The sequence below is a fragment of the Lissotriton vulgaris genome, chromosome 1_1 (assembly GCF_964263255.1).
Source record: "Lissotriton vulgaris chromosome 1_1, aLisVul1.2, whole genome shotgun sequence".
NCBI classification, from domain to species: Eukaryota; Metazoa; Chordata; class Amphibia; order Caudata; family Salamandridae; genus Lissotriton; species Lissotriton vulgaris.
The window spans coordinates 1,845,956,272-1,845,971,970 of NC_141685.1; the positions used below are offsets into that span (position 1 = coordinate 1,845,956,272).

A 15,699-nucleotide genomic window follows, 5' to 3' on the forward strand; every position below is an offset into this window, starting at 1 on the left:
CCGATGATAAAGAACGCCACTGGTGGTACTAGTGGGTGAGAATCTTACTAATATATCCATGTGATGCACCGATTCACTGGGGTGCAGATCCCTTTCCACTTTGATATATATTGAGACTAGTTAATTTTACTTCTTAAAATGTTGGGAGTTCATCAGCTGTGAGGCTTTCCCTCTTTTGTGTACTGAATACATTTAGAATCACCATCATGTTGGGAAATAGGACGCAATTTTGGAGTGGATATGTTTTGCAGGAAAAAGGTTACGGGGGCATAAGCATGGAGGGTGGAAACGTTTCAACAGCTAAAGGGCTAAAGAGTCTGTCCATAAAAATGCTTACAATTGCATATCTGTCCCCAAGTTGGTAGTGGAAATTAAAAACTTGAACTGCACTTCAAGATAGCAATAATGGGAGGGAAGATGGGGATTTCAGCACATTCCTGTGTAAATTAGGTGTATGTTAGAATATGTGCCAGCCACAGTCTATTAAAACTGCTCAAATGCGAATTTTCCTCAGGGAGTAGCTGTAAATGTGCAAGGAAATTGCGCAGGTACAGCATACATTGCATACTTGCAAATCATGTTTGAGGTTTTACACATAAAACAATATGAATGTTTGATCTGCTCTGCTATTCCAAATAGAAAATAATATTGTGTATCTTTCACTTTGTTTCTGTCTAATTAAGTCTTCATGCCATTAATGTGCCACAAATGCCAGATGAGGAGTATCATATCCATTAATACTTTGTTGGCCAATGGCTTTTTGATAAGTCATGTAACATTAGGCAGGGTGAATTCAAGGGCAGTTTATTATAACTGTGTATGCATAGTAAATTAAAAATGTTCTTACTTTTTGGTCGTCAAAGTAGAAAGTAGCACCGTCTTGAGTGAAGCATGTGTAGAGGTTGCCATCTCTGTGAAGAAAGCTCTCAAAAGACAAGGATAGTTCTTCAGTCTCCAAACTTTTTCTCGCAAATGAAACGTTCTTAAGACAATGAAAAAGAAGAGGGGTTAATGAGTAGGACATTTCTATGTGAGGTCTATTGTTCCAAATCCAATAACATGTAGCTTTGAGTAGGTGCCTCTGATGTGTGATACCAGTACTGAACGTGTTTCTTTTCAAATGAGTGGGGATAGTCTCAGCTTCTCCCGAAGCTACTTAGTGGCCCGTGCCTAACCCCTGTCTCCCCTCCACCACAAATGTCCAGCAATACTTACTTTGTCAAGGTCAGAAGTTAAGTCAGCTCATCTTTGCATGCAGCCTTTGTCATGGTCCCGGATAGCTGGGGTCTCATTTCTGATGGCAATTTATAGACCAATCACTTTAATTCAATTTGATTCCAAAGGGACACACTTGCTTAAATGAATTCAACTAATAATAATAATGCCATATTCACCAAGTTAAAATGTAGCTTTTGTGTGTGTTTGAATCATTTTAATGCAACTGCTTTAAAACAGTGGTACAGGGAATTCTAAACACAAGTACAGACAACCAGGCTGACAAAAACTGATTGAAGGACTAACGAATCAAAAATTGAAGGGTGCACAGATAGACTCATTGCATGCCTCAAGAATGTTTCACTTATTGAGCATAGCTCTTTGATGTGTAGATAATGCAATTCCCTCTCCCGAAGCTACAACATCAGGATATGTTTATTCCAGTCACGCTATATCAGAACAGCTGCTTACGAAAGAGCGTTAATGATGGACAGTTTCTCGTGATAACTCGGGGAACTCATTCCATCATTTTGGACCCTGAAATGCAAAGGACTGCCCTCGACTGTGTGTGCATTTTATTGAGAAACAATGCACAAAGAACGTTCACTAGAGCATAGCATCCGGGAAGATTGGTTAGCTTTCACCAATTCTTGTAGGTAGTTTGGACCAACCCCTGCTCTGTCCTCCTGCACAAAGCACAGGGTCTTGAACTGAATTCTTCTTTCTATTGCTAACCAGTGTAGTTCAGTAGGAGACCAGATAATGAGGCATTTTTGACAGACTAAAAAGCAACATTGCTGCTGAATTCTGGACTACTTGCAATAATTTGATAGCCGCTTTATCTGCTCCTAGATGTCATACATTGCCATAATCCGACCTAGATATTACGAGTGCCTGAATCACTGTTCTCTGAGCAGAGACTGGTAGCTGCTATATATATTTTTCTGCAGCCATTTCAAGATGGCAAAATACGTAGGAGCTGTTTTTGTCGCCTGTGGTTTCATGGACAACTTGTCATCCACCAAAATACCCAGGCTCATTGCTTTGATACTGGCACTAGGAGAGAGCCAAAATTTTCCGGCCAGTATTTACAGGAAAAGGTTTTTCCTACTACAAGGTTCTCTGTTTTCTCTTCATTGAGCTTGAACGACTGGTCGTCCATCCACTCCACGACCAACCGCAGTCCATAGTTCAAGGTCTCCGTGTCTCTGTGCAGATGACAATGAAAAGATGATTTGAGTGTTTTCTGCATATGAAAATAAAGTGAGAACACAACTTTTCACTGAGTCTACTAATGGGCGCACAGAGATATTAAATACTATCAGACTTGGGATGATCCTTGAGGAACTCCTCTAATCAAGGAGTGTCGTTCGGAAAAGGCTGTAGCTGAAATAACCTGAAATGACCGATCCCTTAAGAAAGATGTCATACAGGAGAGAGCCGTTCCCTCCAATCCTAACTCAGTCTTTCAAGAAGCATTGTATGAGAAACAGTATCAAAGGCTGAATGGAGGTCGACTAAGATCAGTGCTGCCACCTCGTCCCTATCTAGGAGTGGTCTAGGATGTTCCATCCCTCTCAACAGGGATGACCAAGTTCTGTGTCCTTTCCCAAATCCTGACTGAGACGGATGAAGGCCATCTTCTGACTCTACAAAATATAAAGTTGTGCATTGACCTGTTTCTCCATTATTTTGGCTATAATGGGAAGCAAACAGACTGGTCTATAGTTAGCCATGCTGTCAGGGTCCAGATATGGTTTCTTTAGGAGGGGTCAGGCCATGGCATGTTTCCATGCCTATGGAGTCCTTCCCTGCTCTAACGAGGAATTAAGAAGCCCCATCTGGAGCTGGAAATTATCCACGTCCAGGGGACTTATCTTAGTCACCGGAGTGGGACCTTCGGGTGAGGCTGATTGATACCAATAATGACAAGAATCCAGCCAGATCCAGCGTATTTCAGCGTATTTCATGACCTTAGTTTACATCCTCCTCCCGTAGGGTCTCGACCCATCAGGTCTTAGCTAGCCTTATTCTCCGGGATACTATATGATGAAGAATGATCTTCCCCTTCTTTGTTTAATGCCATCTGGATATCTGCAACTATTTTTTATCAAGAAACAGGCTAATTCCTCACAGTCTAGTTGGGACCGTACTGGTATGAGAAGGATCTTATTAGGATCGAAGAGTTCGCTCACCAACTTAAAAAGAGTTTTTGAACTTTTTTGAGCTGCATTACTGTGATCCAGATAATAATAAGTATGGGCTACTCTATAGAGACCATGATGCTTTTTGAGGGCTATATATATATATATGTGTTTACTCTCCCCATCATACGCAATCCTCCAGGCTCTCTCCAGATTTTTACAGCTTGATTTCTCTGCCCACAGTGCCTTTGTAAACCAAGGGGCTGGAGACTTGCATAGGACTTGGCGACTGTTTTTTGCTGGCAACAATGCATCTTGTAACCAGGTATCTATTATAGGTTGATCCAGCTCCAACCCACGCCCTAATATTCTGGACCATGATTTCCTTAATTGGCTGTTCAATCTAGGGATAGCTAACCGTGGCCATGACCTCAACAATCTTTGAACCCTATCCCCTGCCTTGGCCAGATAATTTTTATCCCAGATTGAAAAAGGCACGGTGTAATGATACTAACGACATAGCAGGCGTAGTCTCCAGTGATTGTTTGTTTGCAAAGATTGAATCTAGCAAGTGTCCAGCTTTATGCTTAGATCCCTAATTCATTAGTGCCAAGCCACACCTCTGAGATCCTCAATCATAGTTTGTCCTATAATGAAGGTCCTGTCCTACAGATGTATATTAAAGTCTCCAAATAAGAAAGTTTGTGGCTCTAAAATCTCACAGGCAAGTAAACCTGGAAGTAGTGTACATTATGTACAACAGAAGAGATGTGTTGCCTCATTATATATTTATTTGGTGATCCTTTAACGATTTCTACTATTAGTGGTACTTAAATTGTAATGGACAAATTTGCAAAAGGCAATGCAAGTTTGTCATTTTATTTAAATATTTTGTCCTGCTAGACCTACCTACAGTCTTTTTAGGTGTCGCATTTATACCGCATGTGCTGTACTTGCGAGGGGTATATGTTACATAAAGGGCTTGAAGCCCACCTTTGCTTCCCATTTGTTGGCTCCATTGTTGTTCTTCTTTGCTGGCTTCTGATTGACCAGCGCACGTCATGCATCACTTCCTGTTTCAAATCTGGCACCTGAACAGGGTACACATTTCTTCCTATCAGTTAATGTTTGTCCGCTGCTGTCATTGAGGTACTATTTCTTTACCTTACATATTTCTCCTTCAACTTCTCCGTTTTACTGCACCCCGCACCCATCAATGCTTGCACCAGCAGCTTAGATTTTTTGTTTTCTAAAGTACTCTATGAGCGTGTGTGTTATCCAGCTGACTCCCTTGTGTGCTTCTCCCCCCTCTTCAGCGCATGTTGTTCTTTTGCATGTGATCTTTTTGCAATACATTTTTTGACCTCTATTTAACTTGTTACTTTCATTTTTTCTAAATACTCCATTGCTTGTTTTGAAAAGTAGAGCAGCAGAGAACAGGTGACTTTAACTTTTCTGCACTCAATCACAGGTGGGAGACGCCTTTTCCGCTTCTGTGTTTGTGCCATGAGTAGAACCTCTTTTCTCTACAGGGCACTTCTTCTGAAGTAATTGACATGAGCAATCAACAGTGGCCATGTTGTGGCCAGACTTGAAGAGTAATGATTCCTTTTCCCCACTTTGCTAGTGAAGTTAAATTAAATATCTCACCTGACCCTATCCTGGCAGCCAAGAGGAAGGATCACTTGCATGTTTAGCTTAAACTGGAGCATGCAGGCAGCCTTCAGCTCTGAAACCTTAGTATACACGAAGGTTTGCAGAAGGGAAGACTTGTTCCAGGATCCATAACCCTTGGAGCAGAGCAGCTACTGTGACCCGCATCACAATCTACGCAGCCATGTCTACAGCAGCGGTGATAAGTGGCAAGATGGTCTCTGCGTGAGTGCCTACACCTGTTTTAGGAATTGCACACACAGGGATGTATATTAGTTCTCTTTTGGAGGTCCAAAGAGATGAGTGGCTCACATCTTCCTATGATCACAAAGTTCAACTCTCACCTGCACCTTTAGCATGCACTGCACCTAGGGCTGCCCAAGCTGTATTAACTATGAGCAGCAGTCACCTTGATCCAACTGCACAACTCATTGCAGCCTATGTTGGTGAGTATATAACTGTGTGTTTTGAGGAAATATAATTTTTGATCGAGTAGTGTTCCCCAGCGAGTACCCCACCGTCTCCATGTACTAGCTTGCAGTGCATGTAATTTCCCTCCTGTGCCAGCTATGAAGACGCAAATACATTTGCGTCCATCTTTAACATGTCCTCTTTCAGATCCGCCATGAACGGATTGTATATTCAGTTCCTATGTATGCTGTGCCACCGTCTTTTTGTGGTACACTTTTCACGTTTTTCAGCTCTGGCGAAGTAGGCCCAGATTATGCCATTGAGTTTTTTCGAACCTTTCTCCTGCTTCCTGACTCCGAGGGCCTCAGCCCAGGCTACCTCTGTACCAGTGGCCCCCACCTTACTCCTTGCGCGGCTCCGGCGCATAGCCTAACCTCTGCCTGCCAAGACTGTATTCAACCTTCGAATTATCTACTCCACTCCTCGAAAACACATTCCTGTCTCGTAGCTCAAGTAAACATCCTTCCAGCTGCAGGAGCAGAGGGCCCGGTTTTTCTGTCTCCGTGCAAGTAATTCATAGACTCCGTTGCCATGGTAGGCCCATGCCCCCTCACCCCGCATGCTAACACGTAGACGCATATACATGCAGACAGTATAGAGTAGTCTCCGCCCGAGAGACCTTTTCCCTTCCAGATACTACAGTTCCTTAAACATATGATATCAGATACGATTTGGGATTAGGTTGATCTGACATCCTAGACTTATGTCTACATTTGCACGACTTATGTCTACCCTTGTAGTGCTAAATGTCAAGTCCCCTTCGCCCTCCAGTTACACGTCAGAATCACGTCAAGCTGCTGCGCGCGCATCTCTGCCATATATTTCTGCTGACATCGCAAGATTCTTCTATGGATCCACCTACTTGTGACCTCATGACAAGTGACGTTTCTAGTACACGCCTTCATGCACGCCTATTGTAACGCCTTGTTAATGACGTTTCCATGTTTTATCTCTTCTTTTCCAGCTGTTACGCCTACTACATGCTCATACATTGTAATGCATTGACTATATATATGTACTTCTGTAAACAATATGTTGTCTGTCTGCCCTTCCTGAACCTGTGTGGTGATGGAATGGTTATGCCACCTTGGCTCGAGCCAATAACCCAATTCCTTTTACAGGAATAAAACCCTTTTGAGTTAACCTCAATATCCCGGATTTTGCCTCTTATTTCTCTGAGTTATTCTTATTGATTATTGATTACAAATTAAGTATAGGTAATTGATTTTACCACAGTTCTGGCGCCCGAATAGGGACCCCTCCCCCACCCCACGCGCCGGAGGTGCGTTGCAGGCCTAGCCCCCTGCCACAGCCGGACGGACAACTACGCGTATCCGCAGGATTTCCTGTATCTCCCTCAGGCCAACGGAGGTGACTGAGGCTGCGATCGACACCCAGACGAGGCGGTGAGGAGTGCGGAGGATCCCGACCTGAGCCTAGCTGAGAGAGCAAGATCCGTGGTATACCGAGGCCCACCAGATTCCGAAGTACCTGCGTCGAGTCCGAATCCAGTCCAGAGTTTCCGAGGCCTTCTGTTTCCGTGCTTCCTGGTGAGTACCGTTGCTAGGGACGCATCCTGACGTGCGCATTAGTCTGTGCCGGTCAAGACGGGTTCGGGTACACGAGCCTGGTCTGCACTGTCTAGCAGTGTATCTATACTGTTTAGCAGTATATCTAGTCTGCATCTGTGAAAGGTGTATCTGTGCCGTTTAGCGGTGCATCCTGTTTCACGTGGTTGGTAGGTTTTTAATTGTAATTGATTAATGTGGTTCGTTCTTGAAGTGTTTTAATGTGTCATTCAAATGTCGTGGTGTGAGTGAATGTTCGACCCTCATTATTGTGCTTATACGTGTTTTATGTGTAGTTTGTTCATGTTCATATCTGACGAAAGAATCAAGTAGCCTGATTTCAGAATGCCGTTGTTCTCTAAATTAAGACAAATAAAAACCCGTAAGGGGGTTCTAGAAGAAGCTGTTCCCATACCACCTAGGGATACTCCAGGGTACTTTATGTACCATAAGCACGGCCTAGATGCCGTTTTGTTTCTCGACTTATGGGTGGATTACACTAAAGAACTGTCAGAGAATCAGAGATGGCCCGCTGCTGGGACATGGGATGCGGATTGCATCATGAGAGTAGAAGAAGCATTATGGAAAAAGAAAGCCAGACAGTCACAGAAAGATGCCATCGAGCTATGGCGTAAAGAGTCGCATAGACGTACAGAAAAAGCACACAGACTAGAAGAAAAGAGTAAGGAGGAGCCTGACAAGGCCCAAGAAAACGCATTAGTTGAGGAAGGTATCAGAGTAAAATTAGAACAAGTAGACAGACAGCGAAATACACTTATGAATGGCATGTTCCCCATCTTGTCAAAAGGCCTGCCAAAGGCCTCTCCAGAAGTACCAAAGGACCTCCCACCCCCATTGCTCCCGACTAAAACACACCAGAAGACAGCAAAGGACGTTTTCCTTTCTTCTTATTTAGACGATGTAGCTCCCACATATGTTAATACCGCATTGCCACCAGTACCTGCGCCTAACGGTCAGAATCCTTATGCTCTTCCTCCCCGACAAGCTACTCCTCCCCGGATTCCTCCTCCTGATCTTCCTCCACCTCCTACTTCCCTTGACACGAACCCGACTAACCCTTTCGGAGCCGGCGCCTCAGGAGGCGCGTCCGGAGGGATAGGTTTCCAGACTCCGCCACAACTCCATCGCTTGAGTTTTAGAGAAATAGCGCAACAGCGTACACCTAGAACAGATATTACAATTCTTGGAGATCGCCTTGCAGACTGCAGATATGATCCTGTACCTGGTAGAAAGAGTGACGAGAGAATGTTACTCGCATCAGTACGTTTACGACGAGTCACGAACTTCCTAATGACACTACCTGAAATGACAGATCACTTGGATCGAATATATAAGTTTGTCCAGACGGGAGTAGGGCCTGACAGTATCAAAGAGGCCATGGCCTATCAGAAAGTGGATACTAAAGCCAAGTTATTGCGGTTTCTTATAAACTGCTTCATTAGAGAAGTAGATAGGCCGGGTATGAACCCGGAAGATGTAAAAGCACTCCATAGATGGGGTCAGAATATAGCAGATGGACAGCATGACAAAGAGGCTTGTATAGATAATATGTACCGAAGAATCAGAACTGCAATTAATAAGATGCATGAGAGAAGACAGCCCGTACCGGAAGTTGATTCCGACAAACATGAATCCACAGAGGAGGAGGCGGAGGAGGAAGCCGAGACACCAGAACAAACACAGTTGCCAGCTAGAGAAATGATAGCGTATGTAGGTAAAGGAAGACCATTTAATAATTCGATGCGCCCAGTGCGCCCGGAAAGTAAAAGAATATATCAGGAAGCCATGTGTAATCCTAGAACTCCTGAACACTTATTCCAAGCCACTGACAGAATACTTCAAGAGCGCATGGGGTACCATGTACTCGATTCTATGGATGAACAAGAATTAGCCAGGTCAGCCGTGCAATGGGCTGACAGCTCTGAGAAATATGGTGATGATGCGTTAGCACATACGTTTCTGAACTTGACACCAAGTGAGCAGCGCTTAGCTGGTATGTACATGATACAACATCTGCTCTTATTGTATAAAAGCCAACGTTCTGATCCAGGACCTCTGCCTGACATACTAATAGAACTGGTCACGAACAGATGGAAAGGTCTAAGTACTGATCTAATTAAAGTAATCCTAGAACACCGTCACAAGTATAGTACATTCCTATGTCCGCAGATCAATTCAGCACCCGTTATGGAACGAAAGACCATGTATTATATGGATAGACAGAATCCGTTGCGAGAAGTGCACCCCGTACAGAACGCAGACCACACGCTTAGACGTGTGTTTGTGTATACACCTGTAACTAAAATGGAATTATTGGAGATGAAAAAACTAGTACCCAGTCATGATAAAGATCCTGCAGGTTTTCACCGCGAAATAAAAGACATGTTATTAATGGGCGATTATACTTATCCCGACCTTATGAAAATACTGAAAGTATTACTACCTCCAGGCATATATGAGAAACTCAAAGAAAAAGAGTGGGAGGTGGGAGACGCAAAGATTGATTGGGCTGCATTACAAGATGAAGAGAATACCCGAGTGCCAGGCCTAGGGCTTGGAGATAAAGTTAAAGCGTTACCAGGTTTATTGGTACAAGTGTTGCCACGTTTATTGAGTACGAAAAAGGAAGATTGGGGAGCAATTTCAGCATGCAAACAGAAACCTGATGAAGATACTAGCGATTTTTATACACGATTCGAGAAATGTTTTGGTATAAATAGCGGTCTGAAAGCAAGTAGCGAGTCATATCCACATCTTTTTGTAACGAAATTAGTCGAGAATTCCTTACCCCAGGTTAAGAATAGAGTACTGAAAGTAGAAAGTACTTGGCAAGCTAACACCCCTTCGCAAATGTTACAAATGTTACAGTATCACCAGAATAGACTTAGAGAAGAACAAGAACATGAACAAAGACGTATGAAAGATACGAAAATGAAGATGTTAGTTGCTCAGTCAGTTCCCGCCGATGGTCAGAAAAAGGGTGCGAATCAACCTAGTAATTCGTCAGTTCCTGTAAAGGGTGTATGTAACTATTGCAAACAGCCAGGTCATTATATAAACGATTGTGCAGTTCTGAAACACAATATCGCCACGGGTAAAACTAAAGAGAGACCGCGTCCTCCTAGACAAGATCAGACTTCACAACAAGTACCCCAGAATATACAACATATAGCACCCATGCCAGCATCTACACAGACCGTAGCGATACCTCAGCAACAACCTGTTACTGCAACACAAACCACGACACAGCAAATGTATCAGTATGCACAGAACGATTACCCTGATTACCAGCGATACACATGAAACAGCCTAGAGAGGGAATTCCGCTTGCCTCTTATTGAAGTTCCTGTAGATCAAAATGGTCCCTATGTACATAGTCAAGTATTAGGGAAAGACAGAAAGTTTCTCATTGATACAGGGGCAAGCAGAACAACGATAAGCCACAGTGAAGTACCAGGGGCACCCCTCTCAGGCTCACAGAATGTGTCCCTTGGATTTTCAGGAAAACCCATTATTAATGAAGTATCACAACCTCTCCCTCTTGCAGTAGGTCCTCTGACGCGGACTACAGATTTATTGCTCACGAAATCATGTCCAGAAAACCTGTTAGGTATAAAGACATTGAAGGCTCTAGGAGCTATTATATGCTGTTCTCCTGAGGGAGTACGATTGTTTTTGCGAGATTTCAAAGGCCATTATGTATTGAGAGATATGGATCCCCGACTACAGAACGTCCCTGCACACTTGTGGGCTCAGGGCCCCACTGATGTAGGTTGCATGCACATTACCCCATATCGAGTCACACTCAAGGCAGGAGTGGTATTACCACGAATTCGACAATACAAGTTACCCCAGATGCTGTAGTGGCTTTACTGAGAATAATTGACGAGCTAATTGCACAAGGAGTGGTTGTGGAAACCGACTCTAATGTGTGTAATTCTCCTATCATTCCTGTTCTTAAACGTACTGACCCAAATGCTCCACCTGTTTATCGATTGGTTATTGATCTGCGCGAATTGAATAAATGTATTGTGCCACAGTACCCTGTGGTCCCAGATATCTCTTCGTTACTGACAGCCATTGATTCCGAAGCAGCGTTCTTTACTGTAATTGATCTCAAGAATGCTTTCTTCAGTGTCCCTATTGATCCGGAAAGCCAATATTTGTTCGGATTCAGTTTAAATGGACGATCTTTCAAATTTGCCCGTGCACCTCAAGGATTCACAGAAAGCCCCAGCATCTATAGTCAAGCATTGAAAAAACAACTAGACAGTATCCACATGCCAGTTCACACTGCCCTGCTTCAGTATGTCGATGATCTGCTGATCACCGCGCGAAGCGAACCCGAATGTGAGAATGCATCCCTGATCGTTTTGAACTTCCTGGCCGACAAGGGACACAAAGTGTCTCCTTCGAAGCTACAATTCTGTGTTCAGCAAGTTGTGTACCTGGGGCACTTGCTGTCCAAAGTGGGGAGACAGCTCACACCTGATCGCATTCAGTTAATCGCAAACATGTCACCACCCAGAACACAAAAGGAGGTGCGGGCCTTTATAGGCCTCACCTCATACTGTAGACAATGGATTCCCCAATACGCATTTCTAGCAAAGCCACTCATTCAGTTAACGACACAGGAGGCAGCGACTTCGACTGTCCTCCCTTGGACTCAGGAACATACACAAGCTTTTGAAGACTTAAAGAAAGCCTTATGTCAAGCACCTGTTTTAGCAACACCATGTTACAGTAAGCCTTTTACACTTTTTGTCACAGAACGTGAAGGTACTGCTCTGTCAGTCCTCACTCAGGAACAAGCAGGTTCACACAAGCCTTGTGCTTATTTTTCTAGTACATTAGACCCAGTAGCACAAGCCCTTCCAGCATGTTTGAAATCAGTTGCAGCCACAGCTTTAGCGATCAGACAGAGTGATTCTATTGTGTTAGGACATCCATTGACAGTACAGGTTCCACATTCTGTAGAAGTTCTTTTAAATCGAACTCAGACCCAACACCTGACTATAGCAAGATTGACAGGTTACGAACTGACATTGTTTCAACCACACATCGAAATCAGACGCTGCAGCACGTTAAATCCAGCCACGTTATTGCCAATAAATGGAGTAGATCCATTAGCACATGATTGCATTGAAGTTATCACTATTACAACAAAGCCCAGACAAGACTTGACAGATGTTCCTTTACCAGATCCAGACCTGACACTTTATGTGGATGGTTCATGTATGAGAACAAAGACAGGTGAATTAGTGGCAGCCTATGCGGTCACGACAGACACGGAAGTCATTGAAACCAATTGTATTGACACCTTGTCAGCCCAAGCAGCAGAGCTTATTGCTCTGACACAAGCATGTATTCAAGCCAGAAATAAGAGAGTCAACATATATACTGATTCACGTTATGCATTCGGAGTCGTTCACGACTTTGGAGTCCTCTGGCGAGAGAGGGGTTACTTAACTTCTCACGGTGCCAACATCCAACATGGTCCCCTCATTCAAGCTCTGTTAGATGCAATACATCTACCTACTGTAATCTCTATCATGAAATGCAAGGCACATACCAAGGTTACTGATGTCATTTCCCAGGGTAACGACCTGGCAGACCGAACAGCAAAGCAAACTGCTCAGAACCGAACTCATGTAACTGACCAGATACAGATAGTGGTACCATCACACTGCATGACCGTTAGGGATCCCGCACATGATGTGATCGACATACAGTCACATGCAACACCAGATGAAATTAAGGAATGGACGAAACTAGGAGGGGTCCAAACAGACCAGGGATGGATGACGAAGGGAAAATCTACATGGTTTCTCCCCGATTCTATGGTACAGGTCATCATTAACACAATACATAGTCCCGCACACCTTGGAGAGAAGGCAATGCTAGACAGTATTCAACACATATGGTCCAATAAAAACTTACGGGCAGCAGCCAAACAGAAAGTGCGTACTTGCATGATTTGTGGTCAGTTCAATCCAGGTAAAAGCATCCCCGTAGAGCAAGGTGGATTTCAGCCTCCCGACCACCCTTTTGAAGTCCTCCAGATGGATTATATCCAGATGGAACGTTGTCGAGGATTCAAGTATGTCCTCGTAGTTGTGTGTGCTCTTTCCCGATGGATAGAGGCATACCCAGTTCCCGATTACACTGCTCCGACCACTGCCAAGCAACTGGTTCGTGAATACTTCCCACGGTATGGTTTGCCCCGCATCGTGTACTCAGATAATGGCCAGCCATTCTCATCCAAGCTAATGGAACACATTACACTCCTGTTAGGTTACCAGTGGAAGTTCCACTGTGTTCGGCATCCCGAGGCAGCAGGTCTCGTGGAGCGCCATAATCAGACACTGAAAATCCGACTTTCCAAGATTTGTAGAGACAAAGGTATAGACTGGATAGTTGCCTTGCCGGTCGCCCTCTTCTATATGAGGATGGTGGTCCATTCCCGTTCTGGGCTATCCCCGTATGAAGTGGTTTTTGGTAGGCCACCGAATATGTGGGGGACGCCTATTCCACGTAAAATAACTGATGTTGATTGTCTTATGCTGACAGACTACCTTGCCTCCTTGATGTCTGCACTACAATCTTGTCGTTCACAGGTAGCTGCAGCCTTTCCCGACAACACCGAGACGAAGCCCCATGAGGTGGTTCCTGGTGACTACGTTTTCGTCAGGAATTTTGATCGGAAGAGCCCATTGGAGCCCCGCTGGCAATCCCCGAAGTTGGTTCTGCTCACGACGAGGACAGCTGTTAAGATAGAGGGCAGGAAGGGATGGCTGCATTCCAGTCATATTAAAAAATTCTTCGGACTTCCTTCGGACTTGGACTCTAAGCCCTGCCCTCCTCCACAAACTGACACGAAACTCCCTTTGGTTGAGAAAACTGCTTCAGAAAATTACAGACTAAAATTACGATCTAGCAAGTCAGACAGTTTAATTGTTTAAGTCCTCCCCTAGGTGAATCGGTTAAATTAGTTTCTGACATGTATCCCCTAGATCGAGATAGAGAGAGAGATAGACAAAGACAACATAAAAAGAACGCATATTGCAAATCACTGCGTAGTCGCTGTATAGTGACACTACTTGTTATGTTTTTTCTATGTTTGCTGGTTATTACTGCTAGTATTTTGTTACACATATACTACCCTATATTCAAGCGTGCACATTCTGCTTATAATGCTACTGCTGAACATTCTTTTAGTGAATTACCGCCTCATGAGTTATCATACAGACTTGCGCTGCGCAATAACACTTTTATTAGTATGTTACACCACTCCCATCAGTCTACCAATGCTACTAATTGTTGGATATGTGGTCGACTCCCTCCTTATCAAGAAAACAAGGGTGTTTTGCCCCTTTTCCCGTACCCGTTCACTCACAATGGCACGTGTGGTGCATGGTTTAAAATGCTCAATTCCCTAGTTTCTACTGCTGCTATTTATGAAGGTAACTGGGTTTGGGGAAACCTGAATTTAGTCTTGCTTAAAGTATGTTACCCTGACAAGGAGGGACTTCCCGTAGATACTGGAACTGATCTAGAAAATGAAGTATATGGATTAGGTAATTACACAGTCACATTCATGATATTATCTGTCGAATCCGAAGCTGCTCCTGTCCTACCTGCTATGGCAGTATTACCAGTTACTGGTGAGCTATGTGTTCGCAAGAATGGTTCTGTACACGTAGGTCATAGTAAATGTACTACTGTAGTCGATTTCACTGATCATGGTAGATCCACGTTTAGGGCTTTACGTCATTCCTATTTTGTTTGTGATCATACTGCATATGTCCGTTTGCCTCTAGATTGGGATGGTACCTGTTACATTGCATTCCTTCTGCCGCCTGTTTTCCTAGCCCCTCCTGACTATCATAGAAACACTAACCTGATTAAGCATCGATATCAACGAGATCTCCCACTTGTCGATTATACTGAAACTACATGGGAACAATATACAGATTTCAATAAAGGTTTCTTCCCCTACCTAGGTACTGTTTCAAATAGTAAACTAATCCGTAGATTAACCAGAACCCTCGAAGCAGTGGTGCTTGAGACTACTTCAGCCCTAGGTAACTTAACGGAGGAGCAGTCCGCTATGCGGGTTGTTGTTCTTCAAAATCGTCTCGTTATTGACGTCATCTTGGCAGATAGGGGTGGAGCTTGTAAGGTCATCGGGTCAAGCTGCTGTGTTTTCATCCCAAATAACGCGCCAACCGTGTACAAAGCTATTACTCGTCTCCATAAAATTGCAAGTCTAATACATCAGACTCCAGGCACCTGGACTTGGTCCGGTTGGTTCTGGACAACGCTATCGGCCTGGGGGTGGAAGATCCTATCCCTCCTAGGTATTGGCTTTCTCGTAGTACTCAGTTGTTGCCTGTGTCTCCAATGTGGACCGGCAATTTGCGGCCTGTGTGCCACTTCATGCGTACCACATCCAAGTTCCCATTCAAAACGCGAAAAGCAAGAAGAGCAATTGATGTTAAGTGAACAGATTGATCAATTGATGAGAATCGATGTATCATGAAGGGTCCGTGGGGAACAAGGAGGGAATGAGGAAATATAATTTTTGATCGAGTAGTGTTCCCCAGCGAGTACCCCACCGTCTCCAT

At 44.0% G+C, this 15,699-nt stretch overlaps 1 protein-coding gene across 1 annotated transcript in view; it reads right to left on the minus strand.

Moving 5' to 3' along the window:
- The window catches only part of LOC147751304 (uncharacterized), a 538,297-nt gene that overhangs the window by 409,815 nt on the left and 112,783 nt on the right, over positions 1-15,699 (minus strand). The window contains exon 3 of the mRNA XM_086938187.1: positions 848-982. Within this exon, the coding sequence (XP_086794313.1) occupies positions 848-982 (135 nt within the window). The remainder of the gene's footprint in view (positions 1-847; positions 983-15,699) is intronic.